Below are 17,471 nucleotides of genomic sequence, written 5' to 3'. Positions count from 1 at the left end.
ATGAGAGGTGCTGGGGGAAATGCGTAGAACAGCTTCTTCATCCAAGGTAGGAGGAAGGCATCCCCCAACTAATTGTAACCTAGATCCCCTCTTGAACATAACAGATTATACTTTTTGTTTGTGGCTGTGCTGAAGCAGTCCACTTCTGGAAAGCCCCAAATCTGAACTATGCCATCGAGAATCTGGGAGTTCAACTTCCATTCATAGCCTTGAGAAAAATACCTTCTGAGAGTATTAGTTGTGACATTTTGCATGCCAGGAAGACAAATTGCTGAAATCCATATGTGATTTTTATGCACCAGTTTCATAACTTTATTGCTTTGACACACAAAGAGGGATCTCGTCTCCCTGATGATTAATATAAAACATGCAAATAACATTGTCTGTCATTACTCTGATAGACTTGTCCTTGATGAGAGGCAGAAAATGGAGGCCGGCTTTTCTGACTGCCCTCAGCTCCAATAGGTTGTTGTGGAGACTAGTTTCTTGAGGTGATCATTTGCCCCCTACAGTATGAGGACTGAGGTACGCCACTGACACCAACAGGGGTACATCTGTCATTGCAGTTACCAACAGTATTGTCCAGGAATCCCAATATGGACACTGAGAACCATATGGAGGAGGGTGAGGTATCCAAGCATAACATGTTCCTCTGAAGTCCTCCCTGTCTCTTCAGGGAAAAGGTTTCTTGTATGGATAAGTCAGAGAACCCTGGACAGATATCCATCATTCTCTTCCTCCTCTAATGGAGGAACTCCAGGCAAAAGGGTGAATCAGGTGGTACCAGAGATGTGCAGGGATCTGGAAACCAAGTGGTTCTTGGTGCCAAGAGGCATTCGGTATTTGCAAGTAGTGGAGACTTTGGTTCAACAGTCACAGATTAATCCTTCAGGTTCCTAAAGTCTTGCAGCACTGAGTAAAGCTGTGGTACTGATGGGACAGTCTGCTTGTTCCTACTGGAGAGTACTGAAGATTTTGAGCTTTCCAAAGTAGATGCTGACATAGAAAGAGGCTTAGTCTTATGTGGTACTGAAGAGCTCATTAGGGGAAGTACCAGAAGAGGAGCTGTGTCCAATGGTGCTGTTCTTCTGTGTTTGTTCTATTCATCTCTTCCAGAGGGTACTGAAGTCTTTGTGGAGCCATGCTTTTTCTTAGAGCTATGGGCTTTCCCATCCCCGCCAGTACCGGAGGAGCCCTTAGCCTCTACAGTAATGAGCCTTGAGGTCAAAGCTTCCAAGGCCATTGACCTACTTGGAGAGCAAGGTCTTTTCAAAGTGGATTTCTATGAGAGGAGTCAGAGCTGCACTTCTTGGGACTTTTAGAGTAGGTCTCTAGAGCCTCTCTCTTTCTAGGGGAGTGCTGAGCTGAAGTCAAAGGAGTGCTAGATACAACTAGAGACCATTGTACATGGGGGTTTCTCCTGACTTGCCTCTGAAGTGGGCCAAAGAGAGCCTCTCCATCATCAGTAGCTGCAGCTTGTTTTCTCAGTTTTTTCTTGCCCTGGATTTAAGGGTTAAACTTCCGTGGGAGATGCAACTCTCCTAGTTAGTGAACACACTTAGAGGGACCATCGCTGTTTGGGATAGCCTCTCAGCAAGTGATGTAGCACTTAAAACCATGTGAACTGGACATTGCTTTCCTAGAGAGGATGGCCTCCCTTGAGGGAGGAAAACGTAAAAACAATCCTCCAAAGTATAACTAAACCAACTAACTGACTAAAAAAACCCAAACACCTAAACTAAGCTAAAACAGAAACTAAGCAAAAGCTATCTAGTTGAGGCATGCTCAAGGTGGACACATGAAACTTCTGTCTCAGGCTGATACAATTGAGAAGGAACTGAGGGCAGTTTGCCCATGCAGCCTGATATAGCCACAGTGCAGGGCACGAGGATGTTTAGGGCATGTGAGGGCTGAATGGACACTGCTAATGAAAATCTCTGATCAAAGGCATATGGGGATGCACACACACCTGAAATGGAGCACCCAAAAGGACACTCTTCAAAGGAGGATAGTTTCCAAAGCTGAAAAATACTATGTAAAAGTTTTAAAAGTGCTTATTAACTCAAACCATCTGCAGCAGAGCCTTAACATAAAATTTTGGAACTTCCTGGAAGAACACCTTCTTCCTTTTTAAACTACTTACTAAATGGGTGATAGCAAGGTGGGGAAAAAACCCTGGACATAATGCAATACTCCAAAGGAGAGTCAGACTCTCTGTCAGAGGGTCCTTGAATGAAAATTCACAGATAAGACAATTTCCTTTTCTCAGTCTCCTCTATGTCAGACAGTCTTTACAGAGGAATGTAGAAAGCAGTAAATCATCCCTAGTGAGGGAGGGAGGGTTCAGGGTTTATTCTATTTATCCATGTAGAATTGAAAAGGAACTTATGGGATAGTGATGTACCCTGTTCTGTAACATCCTTCTAGCAAATGCTGCATTAGCAGGAGTGAAGATGTTGATTGTATAGTATATGAGACAGTGTTGATGGAAAGCCCTGGAGTAGTCTTATGGACAGCCTCATGAAATGGTTCTCTCCGCCCATAGAAGTTGCTGCTCTTTTCATGGGTAATGTGAGGAGAGGAATTCTACCTGAGAAGATCTACCTTGGAGATCAAAGGCTGGTTAGTTTACAGATCTACCATGTTTGATAGAACATATAACTGAAGCCATGAGACTATTACAAGAATTTCCATGAACACTTTCTCAAAACATTAAAGAATTAACATATTTGCCGCCTGCTCATTCAGCATTTGGTAGAAGGCTGTTTCACTGAAAACAGGTCAACTTCCAAAACCTTCTTGGACAAGGGGTGGTGACACAGCAAAATACTTTCAATGAAAAGAGAAACAGACCTACCAATTGTGAAGCTGAATGGTGGTTTTATTAAGACTTGATCATGACAAGAATCTGCATATTGCCAGAGGACAGATTGACTGGTGATCCTCAGTAATCTATTATGTGACAGTAAAGAGATTCTTATGGGTTTCTTTGAGTGCAATATGTGTCAAGTTGCTAACTTGCCTTTCCAAGTAGTGTTGGCTTTGAGACTCATGGTGAGTGTCATCTTGTAAAAACAGTAGAGTGTCCTTTCCTTCAGCTGATTTTGCCCTGATGTGTCCCTTGTAATACCAATATCTAAACCTCAAGTAATATGTAGATATCATTTGTGAATTTCTTCCGAGTTGCCAGGAGGGTGTTTATCACCTTTGTAGAATGAGTGACCATAGTTCCCTCCTCTTAGCTTCCCAGCTGACGTAATGAAAGCATGTATGTATATTGGGAGAAGAGGTTCCAGTTAAATCGGATCTGAGAAACAAAACCCGAAATGGTTAACGAGAAGGTGATTACAATCACTGTAGCCCAGTGGTTCTCAAAGCCAGTCCGCCGCTTGTTCAGGGAAAGCCCCTGGAGGGCCGGGCCGGTTTGTTTATCTGCCACGTCCGCAGGTTCAGCCGATTGCGGCTCCCACTGGCCGCGGTTCACCGCTCCAGGCCAATGGGGGCTGCGGGAAGCGGCATTGGCCAAGGGACGTGCTGGCCGCCCTTCCCACAGCCCTCTTTGGCCTGGAGTGGCGAACTGTGGCCAGTGGGAGCCGCGATCAGCCGAACCTGGGGACGCAGCAGGTAAACAAACCGGTCCAGCCCACGAGGGGCTTTCCCTGAACAAGCAGCGGACCAGCTTTGAGAACCACTGCTGTAGCCTGTTACTTCACAAGCTTTACTCTCTGTGACTGAGGGCAGAAAGGCATAAAGGAAGCCTTTTAGACTACTCCTAAGATAAGCAGACCACAGTTCCACTTTTGAATGTGTCTATCACTTTGTTTCTCTTCTGTTTTCCAACTGGACTTGGATGCAAATAGGTTCAACAACATGGTTCCAATCTGGTGTATGATGCACTGAAAGATTAGCTCATCTCATCTGCATTCACTTGGGTCTGTGTGTATCTTGCTGAGCCAGCCAACCCCGAGTTTAATTCTTGGTGTAGAACCGAGCAATAGCTTTTTCCCAAAACACAAATATGGCAACTTCTCTAAGCAGTGCTGAAGATTTTCTGCCTTTTTAGCGGTTATATGTATGCCAAGTTACTGAAGAATCATCTCCTAGAGTAGTGATCAGCATGAGACAGCTTATACACGGTGTCTTCCCCAAACTCATATAGGAATACAGATATTTTTCCCCTACATGGGGTCCAATATTGGTACTGATGATTAGCTTCTTTGGACCTGACATTAGGTAACTGTTAAATAATATTAAGAATGAGTTCAACAAGAGATGCTAGTACTAAATCTGGGCCAAGATCTTTATATGCTGATTTGCCACAATTATTGGCTGGAAGCTATGCACAAATTGTACTAGGTATCCACATGAGACACACTAGCCCATACACTAAGTCAGAGAGATGCTAATACTTAGCAAATCAGACACTATTTTCTTGTATCTCCCTTCTGAAATAGAGATGGCCTTAGATGATAACTTAGATGCTGGAGTTTTGTGAGGGCTGCAATTGATCCTTCAATTTTTCAGTCAAACCCATGTTTCTGAATGCTTGTAGTAATGGCTGCTGGGTCCTCTGTAACCAGATGAGAATGTCATCAGATAAGAGAAGATAAGTATCCTTTCCCCTTGAACAGAGCTTTGATATGAAATTTGTGAATATCCGTGTAGACGTTACAAGTCAAGAAGTTTACTTTCATATTCTGAAGTTTTGGAAAAATATTGCAGTAATGATGGGTTTCAATATTTCCACTTGGAATACTGATCTCCATATGGATTTAAGATCTAAAAAGGGCTGCATACCATTGCTTCTCTTTGTACCACAAATAATCTTGTGGCCTTTCCAAAATATCGGTCTTGCCACAAAATGGGTTTCACTGTTCCAATGTGTAAGAGATGGGCTACTGCACCCTTCATCATCTAATGGTACAACTGTCTTCTTGGGAGCTGCGGAGCCAGCACTCAGGGTGTGGCAGGGTGGAGGCAGCGTGCAGAGCCACCTAGTCACACTCCGCCAAGGAGCAGAAGGGACATTTCGCCGCTTGCATGGAGCCATGCGAGTTGAGTGCCGCCCGAATCTGGCAGTCCTCACCCCCTCCTGTGCCCCAGCACCCTGCCCCGAGGCCCCTCCTGCACCCAAACTGCCTCCCGGAGCCCATTCCCCTTCCTGCACCGCAACCCCTAGATTTGAGCCCCCTCCCATACCCAAACTCCCTCCCTCTTAGTAAACAGGAATTTTTACTTACTGGCACTCCCCATTCCTTCGACATGCTGGATAAGAAAGCTTTTACTGTATTTGAATGACATCTTTATCCTAGAGAGGAAGAATGGGCACTATCCTAGGATCTGATACCTGGGTTTAAGGCCCTGTTCTACCACTTAGCCTCTCTGTGCCTCAGTTCCCCATATGTAAAATGGAGAAGAATAGTATGACCATACCTCATAATACAAATACATTAAAAGACTATGAGGTGCTAAGGTACTACAGTGATTAGTTCCTTATAAGCTCATAAAATAGATAAGTTTCCAGTTTTTAACTTTTTTTTCATATTCTTTATAATAAAATTCAGTAATTATAGATGAACTAAGAAAAGAGAAAATTCTCTCATAGTGAATGTTTTCAATTTGTCTTAAGTCAAAAACTAACCACAATTAAAAAAATAATTAAAACGTCACCAAGCTGAAAAGAAAATTAGGTAGGAAGTCGTCAAATGATTAGTCACTATAAATTAAAGATACCAACTATGTTTAAGCAGCAGAGTGTCCTGTGGCACCTTATAGACTAACAGACGTATTAGAGCATGAGCTTTCGTGGGTGAATACCCACTTCGTCGGATGTGCATGGCTACCCCTCTGAAGTTTAACTGTTTATACGTGATGAAATATGTTTTTTAAAAAAAAAAGGCTAAAAAGAGTTTTCACTGGTGGTTAGAGTTTTAGTTGCAGCCGCTACAAATTTCATTAGGCTTTTTTTCTTTTAAAAAAAGAGAATTGACAACTTTAGTGCTTGTGATAATGTTAAAAAATTGACTGACTGACTTTTCAGAAACAAACATTTTGTTTTGCTACATCTTATCACTCTTTTCTATTTTTATGTATCTACATTACAGAAGTGATATGTATGTGTATAAAATATTTTATACAAAAATCATGCTAAAATACATAGCAAAAAGGCTTATACTAATTAACTCATTAAAATTAACAAAATTTGACAACCAATGATGGATGTGATAACTATAGAGAACCTCTGGAGTTTCTAGAGACAAAGGTTGCTGCTTATTGTACAATAAAAATTAAATATGTACTTACATCATGTGTCAACTGGAAGTATTTCTGACAGGCCAGCTGGTAATGCATACCTTTCACTAACTCCAAAACCTGTAGAAAAAAGGAGAGTAATTAGAAGTAGCATTCATTCAGAACTGAAGAATTTTACACTGATGTTTTATCATTGACCTTTATAAGATACCTCACAACAGATAGGCATATAATGCAAGAAAGTACACTGCACATGACACCCGTCACCTGTGTACTGTAATAACTCTTTTCAGAGTAGAAGCCGTGTTAGTCTGTATTCGCAAAAAGAAAAGGAGTACTTGTGGCACCTTAGAGATGTGAGCTGTAGCTCACGAAAGCTTATGCTCAAATAAGTTTGTTAGTCTCTAAGGTGCCACAAGTACTCCTTTTCTTTTTGTAATAACTCTGGCTGTGTTCCATCATACCCGGCTTGCTTAAATATACATTGGTAGCATTAAAAACAAAACAATCACAGATAGAAAGATGTTCTGGTGATTTCAGTACATTTAAAAGCAGGAATAAGATGAAAATATATCCTCGTATTATATATCTGACTGTTATTATCAGAATATCATATTGTAACATCTCTGACATAATTGCATATATAGATCTAATAATTCAAGTGGTTGAAGCATGAGGTAATCAAGTATGCTTTTTATATTTTTATTTTCCACATTACCACTTCATATAGATGCAACATAAAATACTGCTGTGCTCCCATCAAGAAAATTGAATGTAAAACCTTTAGAAAAGTATTTGTAAGAGGGAAATGCTTTCATCTTCAATCATATTTGTCCCTTTTTGAAATTAAGTTATTTCTAGTAAAGCTCAGCAGAATATGTGAGTGAAGAGTCTGTTTTGAACACCTATTAGGGACATCATCCTATCTTTTGTAAATACAATTTGCTTCCCAGTTCTACCTCATGTAATCTCTTCTGTGCTGCATTCTTATCAGCAGAATGCAATATCAGTTGAAATTTTTAAAGCTGCATAACCATCTCCTTCCCTTAAATAATCAAAAGTGTACTCTCTGCTTATCAAACAGAGAAAGCTGCTGGAATTAAGAGATAACCTCAGTTGAGGGAAAAAGAATTCTTGAAAAAAATGTTAATTTCTAGCCCTTTTTTCAACAGTTAACCTTTCTATGTCACTGCAGTAAATTCAGGCTTCAATCCCTGCTGCCCTCATTATTGGAAGCTGCGTTATAGTTATTGACCGATGTACAAATAAATTGCATTTGCAGAATAGATCAAATCACTACACACTGCCAAGTGCATAATTGCATTGTTTCTCTGTTACAGCCCAACTGATTAAATTTCTAATCTTCCTGTCACTTTCTTCTAAATCCAGTGTAAAAAGACCAAGGCCCAAGCTAGTTAACCAACAGGGCCTGAAATCAGGGACTGTGTATGTATCCAACCTGTCCACTTTTTGAATTAGTCTTGCAGGAAACAGATTCTAAATAAATGAAATAAATAAATACATTTTTAAAAAGTGAAAAACGAAGAAACATTGTCCAAAATAGTTCAAATACAATTTATCTTATTTTTCCCTATTATTTCTATAAAATGAAAGTAAAAGGATATCATGGTTAACCATTATATTAGTATCCATACCTCATTTTAAAATTAAAAACAGCATCCAAAAAATTCTGCCGGTACCTCTGAACTGGAAACTTAAGGGAGTCAAAAGTACCCATGGTATATTTAGTGTTAGTCATTAAAAGTTACGATGAACATAAAACCTCGCCCTAAAATCTGTAGAGGCTTTATTTAATTAGGTTGAGAGGGTCTTTGGGTTATTTTGTTTGAACATACAATCTGTGCTCTAGAAGGTAGAATATTTGGATGACAAAATATCCTCTTCATGACAACCAAGGATGGAAAGGATAAAATGGATATTTTAGTGGGGGTTCTCAACAGGTAAATATTTGTATTAATAATCATGTAAGGTTCTTATATACTGAGTTTCATCCTTAGAACTCAAGAGCTTTAACAAAGGAGGTCAGTATCATTATCTTCATTTTACAGATGAGAAAACTGAGATACAGAAGTAAAGTGACCCACTGAAGGCCACACAGCTGGTCAGCCAGTGGCAGACCCTGGAACTGAAGGTGGGTTTCTGAGTTTCAGACCAGTGATTCATCCACTAGATTACACCACCTCTAAAGCCACACTTGGGCTGAAATCTGCTCTGAGTTGTTATAACCTAAGAATTGGGAAGTTAACAGCTTCAAGTGCTGATTATGATAGGATATAGACGGAGAAATCTAGTAGCTCCTAAAGAACAAAGGCTTGTTAAGAATATCTCCTAGCACTGAAATCTATGTAAAGAAATAAGTATTCATGTAATGACGGAAAGTTTAGTAGTATTTACATTTACAAACATTTAGCTATTATTCAAGTGTTATTTCTTAAATATATTTTGGTAATTACTCTTGAAAACCATGGGTTAGCACTTATTTTAATGCTTTGTGCTGTATCTATTTAGCTCATAATTTTGGTAGACATGTAAATAAATGTATTTAGCTGAATTTTTCCCTTATGCTTTTTAATCTGTAATGAAGTAATTGGTAAAGAAGCAATATCTAAATCTAATCTGTTCATCTCAGAAAAAGACAGTTACCTTTTCATAACTGGTGTTCTTCAAGATGTGTTGCTCATGTCCATTCCATTGTAGGTGTGTGTGTACTCACCACATGTACCAGTACTGGAAGTTTTTCCCTCAGTGGTATTTGTAGGGGACTGGCTCTGGTGCCCTCTGGAGTGGTGTGTGTATGCACTGATATAAGGGGCGCTGCCGGCTCCCCGAACCCTCAGTTCGTTCTTGCCAGAAACTCTGACAGTGGGGAAGGAGGGAGGGTCATGGAATGGACATGAGCAACACATCTCAAAGACCACCAGTTATGGAAAAGGTAACTGACTTTTCTTCTTCAAGTGCTTGCTCACATACATTCCATTGTAGGTGACTCCCAAGCAGTACCACAGGAGGCGGGTAGGCGTTCATGGATGTGTTTATTGCAACGCAGCTCTGCCAAACCCAGCATCATCTCTGGCTTACTAGGTGATGGCGTAATGTGTCATGAATGTGTGTACTGAATCATAGAATCATAGAATATCAGGGTTGGAAGGGACCTCAGGAGGTCATAGAGTCCAACCCCCTGGCTGAAAGCAGGACCAATCTCCAAATAAATCATCCCAGCCAGGGCTTTGTCAAGCCTGACCTTAAAAACTTATAAGGAAGGAGATTCCACCACCTCCCTAGGTAATGCATTCCAGTGTTTCACCACCCTCCTAGTGAAAAAGTTTTTCCTAATATCCAACCTAAACCTCCCCTACTGCAACTTAAGACCATTACTCCTCGTTCTGTCATCTGCTACTACTGAGAACAGTCTAGATCGATCCTCTTTGGAACCCCCTTTCAGGTCATTGAAAGCAGCTATCAAATCCCCCCTCATTCTTCTCTTCCGCAGACTAAACAATCCCAGTTCCCTCAGCCTCTCCCCACAAGTCATGTGTTCCAGTCCCCTAATCATTTTTGTTGCTCTCCACTGGACGCTTTCCAATTTTTCCACATCCTTCTTGTAGTGTGGGGCCCAAAACTGGACACAGTACTCCAGATGAGGCCTCACAAATGTCGATTAGAGGGGAACGATCACGTCCATCCATCTGCTGGCAATGCCCCTACTTATACAGCCCAAAATGCTATTGGCCTTCTTCGCAACAAGGGCACACTGTTGACTCAAATCCAGCTTCTCGTCCACTAATACCCCTAGGTCCTTTTCTGCAGAACTGCTGCCTAGCCATTCGGTCCCTAGTCTGTAGCGGTGCATGTGATTCTTCCGTCCTAAGTGCAGGACTCTACACTTGTCCTTGTTGAACCTCATCATATTTCTTTTGGCCCAATCCTCTAATTTGTCTAGGGCCCTCTGTATCCTATCCCTACCCTCCAGCGTATCTACCTCTCCTCCCAGTTTAGTATCATCTTCAAACTTGCTGAGAGTTCAATCCACACCATCCTCTAGATCATTTATGAAGATATTGAACAAAACCGGCCCCAGGACCGACCCTTGGGGCACTCCACTTGACACCGGCTGCCAACTAGACATGGAGCCATTGATCACCACCCGTTGAGCCCGACAATCTAGTCAACTTTCAATCCACCTTATAATCCATTTATCCAGCCCATACTTCTTTAACTTGCTGGCAAGAATACTGTGGGAAACCGTGTCAAAAGCTTTGCTAAAGTCAAGGAACAACACGTCCATTGCTTTCCCCTCATCCACAGAGCCAGTTATCTCGTCATAGAAGGCAATTAGATTAGTCAGGCATGACTTGCCCTTGGTGAATCCATGCTGACTGTTCCTGATCACTTCCCTCTCCTCTAAGTGCTTCAGAATTGATTCCTTGAGGACCTGTTCCATGATTTTTTCAGGGACTGAGGTGTGGCTGACTGGCCTGTAATTCCCAAGATCCTTCTTCTTCCCTTTTTTAAAGATGGGCACTACATTAGCCTTTTTCCAGTCGTCCGGGACCTCCCCCGATCGCCATGAGTTTTCAAAGATAATGGCCAGTGGCTCTGCAATCACATCCGCCAACTCCTTTAGCACTCTTGGATGCAGCATATCTGGCCCCAAGGACTTGTGCTCCTCCAGCTTTTCTAAATAGTCCCGAACCACTTCCTTCTCCACACAGGGCTGGTCGCCTCCTCCCCATGCTGTACTGCCCAGTGCAGTAGTCTGGGAATTGACCTTGTTCGTGAAGACAGAGGCAAAAAAAGCATTGAGTACATTAGCTTTTTCCATATCCTCTGTCACCAGATTGCCTCCCTCATTCAGGAAGGGGCCCACACTTTCCTTGACTTTCCTCTTGTTGCTAACATACCTGAAGAAACCCTTCTTGTTACTCTTAACATCTCTTGCTAGCGGCAACTCCAGGTGTGATTTGGCCTTTCTGATTTCAATCCTGCATGCCCAAGCAATATTTTTATACTCTTCCCTGGTCATTCCCCACGTCACAGCCTGCAGGTGTCCTGGATAGGGACATGTGCCAGGAAGGCAGCCAAAGTCGAGTGAGTCTTCACTATCAGTGAAAGAACAGCCTGCACCAGCTCGTAACAAGTACCGATGCAGGGGTGATCCAATTCAAAATCTTTTGAGGGGACACCGGAAGACCCTTCATCCTGTCAGCTGTCGCGCTAAAGAGCTGGTGTGCTCCAGGTAGAATGTCAGGGCGTGCCAGACATCCAGAGTGTGCAGCCGCCTCTCCTAATTGGTTGAGTGAGGTCTTGGACCAGTGATGGACAACCTGCGGCCCATCAGGATAATCCGCTGAAGGGCCGCGAGACAGTTTGTTTGCATCAACCGTCCGCAGGCATGGCCACCTGCAGCTGCCATTGGACAGGAATGGCAAACTGCGGCCACTGGGAGCTCTGGGTGGCCGTGCCTGCGGATGGTCCATGTAAACTAACTGTCTCACGGCCCACCAGCAGATTACCCTGACGGGCCGCAGGTTGCCCACCACTGCTTTGGACAGAACATAAATCCAGATGTTTGGTGATGGCAGTGGAAGTCCAAGGGCAAAGGATAAAATAGTTTGTATCTTGGGGAAGTTTGAACCTAAGCTGGTAAAAGTAAGCTTAGGAGGTTTTCATGCAGGTCCCCACATCTGTACCCTAGAGTTCAGAGAGGGGAAGGAACCTTGACATGGTGCCACAGCGGTGGGATCAACTTGAAATCATTTTGAGATTTTTTTGAATCAGAAGCACAGATTTGAAAAGGAAATTTTTTTTTTCCTTTGGGCTGCTGGAAAGCAGGTTAAACTGAAAACAGTTAGAGGCGTTTTTTTTTCCTCTGCTTTGGGGCCAGAGCAGAGACAAAAGGGAATTGCCTTTTGTGAGCTGGAGTTTTCTCTACCTAAAGGCAGGATAGTTAACCTCCTGCAGGGAAATTCACAAGTCTTCACAGACCTGAAGGTTTTTTTTTCCCCCTAAGAGCAACTAGAGGGGTTTTCTGTCTATTTGCCTGGAGCCAAAGGTGTTGGTTTTTTGTTTTTGTTTTGGATTTCTCTGTAGGTTGACAATCACTATCAGAGAATATAGGTATCATATTCAGCGCAGCAAAATTTTACAAGCCAAGTTTTTTTTTTGTTTTGGTTTTCTGTCTAACTCTCGGGTGTAAAGATAGTTAAAAACAGAGAGGTTAGGATGACAGACTCTGCTGCTCAACAAAAGCTGGAATTAGTCAGATTTGAGGCTGAGGAAAAACAAAAGGAACATGAAAGACAGATAGAACTCATGCGGATGGGAATGGAGGCAAGGGCCAAAGAACTGGAGGAGAAGGAAAGAGAGGAAGCATGTGGAGGAGAAGGAAAGAGAGAGGAAGCATGCACTGGAGATGGAGAAGGCAAAGGCTCAGCAGAATATACCAACAAACCCTAGCAATCCTTCTCCAGGTACCACTTCCCATCCCAGAAAGTTCCCCGCCTACACGGCAGGTGAGGATACTGAGGACTTCTTAGAAAACTTCGAAAGGGCCTGCCTTGGGTATAGCATCTCTACAGACCAATACATGGTAGAGCTGAGGCCACAGCTAAGTGGACCCCTAGCTGAGGTGGCGGCTAAAATGCCTAAGGAACGCATGAACCAGTATGAACTGTTTAAAACCAAGGTGAGAGTCAGAATGGGACTAACCCCCGAGCATTCCCATCGGTGGTTCAGAGCCCTAAGGTGGAAACCAGATGTGTCATTACCCGACATGCCTACCACATTGGGATGCCTGGATATCAGGAGCAAGTGTTAAATTTCCAGAAGATTTGCACTTCCTAATGCAAATAGAGCAATTCTTAGAGGGTGTTCCTGAGGAAATAGAAAAATACATCCTAGATGGGAAGCCCAAAACTGTAATTGAGGCGGATGAGATTGGAGCCAAATGGGTGGAGGTGGCAGAGAAGAAAAAAACTGGTCGCAGTTGGAGCGGATACCAGAAGGGACAACCTCAGATCACACCCTACTACTGGGGGCTACCCAAGGCCCCATCTACCCTCCAAGGAACCCTCCAGCCACTTTATCATCCCGCCACACCATTCTCCAATAACCCACCTCGACCCAGTGACCCGTCAGCTGGACGATGTTTTAAATGTAACGAGCTGGGACATGTGAAGGCCAACTGCCCCAAGAACCCCAACAGATTACAGTTCATTGCACCGGAATCACCCCAGAGGTCCTCAGGCCCAGATACCTCCCAGATACCCTTGGAGTGGAGGGAAACTGTGAGTGTGGGCGGGAAGAAGGTCACCGCGTGGAGGGACACCGGAGCACAGGTGTCGGCTATCCATGCTTCCTTAGTGGACCCCAATTTAATCATCCCAGAGATCCAAGTGACGATTCAACCCTTCAAGTCCAACTCTTTCAATTTGCCTACAGCCAAGTTGCCTGTCCAGTACAAGGGCTGGTCAGGAACCTGGACTTTTGCAGTCTATGATGATTATCCCATCCCCATGCTGTTGGGGGAAGACTTGGCCAATCATGTGAAGTCAGCCAAAAGGATGGGAATGGTCACCCACAGGCAGACTAAACCAGCCATCACACCTAGTGCTGTTCTGGAAAATTCTACCAGGACCCAGTCAGAGGTGATGGACCCGGACCCCAGGCCAATGTCTGCAACAGCAGTAGTGGATCCAGTCCCAGAGACCCAGACAGAGCCAGTCCCAGAACCGGAACCGGCGGAACAACCAGGACCAGACCCACCGCCAGCACTGAATCCAGTACTTGCAACCCCAACTCCAGAGAGCCCCACCGAACCTGAACTAGCAGCAGCCGATAACCCTACACAAGAGGCTCAGCCGGAGCCTGAACCCCAACATAGTGCACCAGCAGAGAGCGGTTCACAGTCAGCGGAAACAGCCCTATCCCCTACATCGCTTCCAGAGGGACCAACCATAGGTCCACAATCCAATGAGGAACTGATGTCTCCAGCATCAAGGGAACAGTTCCAGGCTGAGCAGGAAGTAGACTAAAGTCTCCAGAGAGCTTGGACGGCGGCACGGAGCAACCCACCATCTCTCAGCTCTTCTAATCGATCCAGGTTTGTTGTAGAAAGAGGACTCTTATACAAGGAAACTCTTTCTGGTGGACACCAGGAAGACTGGCATCCTCAGAGACAGTTGGTAGTTCCAACTAAGTACCAGGTCAAGCTCTTGAGCTTAGCCCACAATCATCCTAGTGGCCATCCTGGGGTGAACAGGACCAAAGGACCGGTTGGGGAGGGTCATTCCACTGGGAGGGAATGGGCAAGGATGTTTCTACCTACGTCCAATCTTGTGAGGTATGCCAAAAAGTGGGAAAACCCCAAGACCAGGTCAAAGCCCCTCTCCAGCCACTCCCCATCATTGAGGTTCCATTTCAGCGAATAGCTGTGGATATTCTGGGTCCTTTTCCAAAAAAAGACACCCAGAGAAAAGCAGTACATACTGACTTTCATGAATTTTGCCACCCAATGACCGGAAGCAGTAGTTCTAAGCAACACCAGGGCTAAAAGTGTGCACCAGGCACTAGCAGACATTTTTGCCAGGGTAGGTTGGCCCTCCGACATCCTTACAGATGCAGGAACTAATTTCCTGGCAGGAACTATGGAAAGCCTTTGGGAAGCTCATGGGGTGAATCACTTGGTTGCCACTCCTTACCACCATCAAACAAATGGCATGGTGAAGAAGTTTAATGGAACTTTGGGAGCCATGATATGTAAATTAGTAAATGAGCACTCCAATGATTGGGACCTAGTGTTGCAGCAGTTGCTCTTTGCCTACAGAGCTGTACCACATCCCAGTTTAGGGTTTTCACCATTTGAACTTGTATATGGCCGTGAGGTTAAGGGGCCATTTCAGTTGGTGAAGCAGCAATGGGAGCGATTTACACCTTCTCCAGGAACTAACATTCTGGACTTTGTAACCAACCTACAAAACATCCTCCGAACCTCTCTAGCCCTTGCTAAAGAAAACCTAAACGATGCTCAAAAGACTGGTATGATAAACATGCCAGAGAGCGTTGCTTCAAAGTAGGAGACCAGGTTATGGTCTTAAAGGCACTCCAGGCCCATAAAATGGAAGTGTCGTGGGAAAGGCCATTCATGGTCCAGGAGCGCCTTGGGAGCTGTTAATTACCTCATAGCATTCCCCACCTCCAACCAAAAGCCTAAGATATACCATATTAATTCTCTAAAGCCCTTTATTCCAGAGAATTAAAAGTTTGTCAGTTTACAGCCCAGGGAGGAGATGACACTGAGTGGCCTGAAGGTGTCTATTATGAAAGGAAAAGTGCTGGTGGCGTGGAAGAGGTGAAAACTCTCCATGACCCTCGGGCGTATGCAGCGACAGCAGATCAAGGAGCTGTGCACTAGCTACGTTGCCGATGTTCTCAGCCACCCCAGGACTGACTGAATGAGATACCACTCCATTGACACAGGTAATGCTCACCCAATTAAAGTCCAACCTTACCGGTGTCCTCCTCTAAAGCTAAAACTGCTATAGAATGGGAGATCCAGGATATGCTACAGATGGGTGTAATTCACCCCTCTGGCAGTGCATGGGCATCTCCAGTGGTTCTAGTTCCAAACCAGAGAGGGAGATACATTTTTGCGTGGACTACCATAAACTAAATGCTGTAACTCGCCCAGACAACTATCCAGTGCCATGCACAGATGAACTATTCGAGAAACTGGGACGGGCCCAGTTCATCTCTACCTTGGACTTAACCAAGGGGTACTGGCAGGTACTGCTAGATGAATCCACCAAGGAAAGGTCAGCCTTCACCACACATCTCGGGCTGTATGAATTTAATGTACTCCCTTTTGGGCTGGGGAATGCACCCGCCACCTTCCAAAGACTTGTAGATGGTCTCCTAATGGATTAGGAGAATATGCAGTCACCTAGCTTGACAATGTGGCTATATTTTCGGATTCCTGGGCAGAACACATGGAACATCTACAAAAAGTCTTTGAGCGCATAAGGGAGGCAGGACTAACTGTTAAGGCTAAGACGTGTCAAATAGGCCTCAACAGAGTAACTTACCTGGACAACCCAGGTGGTCAAGGAACTATCAAACCCCTACAGGCCAAAGTGGATGCTATCCAAAGTGGCCTGTCCCAAGTCAAAGAAAACAGGTTCAATCCTTCTTAGGCTTGGCCAGTTATACAGACGATTTGTACTGCCAATACAGCCAAATCGCCGCCCCATTGATAGACCTACCCAAAAAGAAACAGCCAAATGCCATTCAGGGACCGAAGAGTGTCAGAAGGCCTTTAACCAACTTAAAGCGACACTCATGTCTGATCCTGTACTAAGGGCCCCAGACTTTGACCAAACCGTTCCTAGTAACCACAGATGCGTCCGAGCGTGGCGTGGAAGCAGTTTTAATGCAGGAAGGACCGGATCAAGAATTCCACCCTGTAGTGTTTTCTCAGCAAAAAACACTGTCTGAGAGGAAAAGCAACTGGTCAGTCAGTGAAAAAGAATGTTACGCCATTGTCTACGCACTGGAAAAGCTACGCCCCATATGTTTGAGGACAGTGTTTCCACCTGCAAAACCGACCATGCTGTGCTACAGTGGCTTCATACCACCACGGGAAATAACAAAAACTTTTCGGTGGAGTTTAGCTCTTCAAGATTTTGATTTCGACATCCAACACATCTCAGGAGCTTCCTAACAAGTGGCTGATGCCACTCTCCCGTGAAAGTTTCCCAGAATCAACTGTTAAAATCGTCCTTGAGATGTTACAATATTGTTTGCCTTTATATACTTGGTAGTATATTTAGAGGTGATGGTCTTATTAACTCTGTTTTTCCTAGAGCTCCAGGAGAAATCCCAGCAGCGTTTCACCCTAGCTGTGATTTGGAGGCATGTCATAAGTATAAAGGGAAGGGTAAAACACCTTTAAAATGCCTCTGGCAGAAGAAAAATCCTTTCACCTGTAAAGGGTTAAGAGCTAGGAACCTCGCTAGCACCTGACAAAATGACAATGAGAAACAGATACTTTCAAAGCTGGGAGGGGGGGAGAAACACAGGATCTGTCGGTCTGTGTGATGCTTTTGCCAGGGAACAGAACAGGAATGGAATCTTAGCACTTAGTAAGTAATCTAGCTAGATATGCGTTAGATTATGATTTCTTTAAATGGCTGAGAACTTAG

The 17,471-nt window shown here is 43.9% G+C and overlaps 1 protein-coding gene across 10 annotated transcripts in view; it reads right to left on the bottom strand.

The window, feature by feature from the left end:
- Positions 1–17,471, bottom strand: part of PRIM2 (DNA primase subunit 2) — a 295,884-nt gene that overhangs the window by 14,787 nt on the left and 263,626 nt on the right. For all 10 annotated transcript variants that reach the window (XM_038397762.2, XM_043510408.1, XM_038397754.2 and 7 more), the window contains one exon: positions 6,304–6,372. In XM_038397762.2, coding sequence (XP_038253690.1) covers positions 6,304–6,372 — 69 coding nt within the window. The remainder of the gene's footprint in view (positions 1–6,303; positions 6,373–17,471) is intronic.

This window comes from Dermochelys coriacea, chromosome 3 (assembly GCF_009764565.3).
Source record: "Dermochelys coriacea isolate rDerCor1 chromosome 3, rDerCor1.pri.v4, whole genome shotgun sequence".
NCBI classification, from domain to species: domain Eukaryota; kingdom Metazoa; phylum Chordata; order Testudines; family Dermochelyidae; genus Dermochelys; species Dermochelys coriacea.
This window is presented reverse-complemented; position numbering and strand designations above follow the sequence as displayed.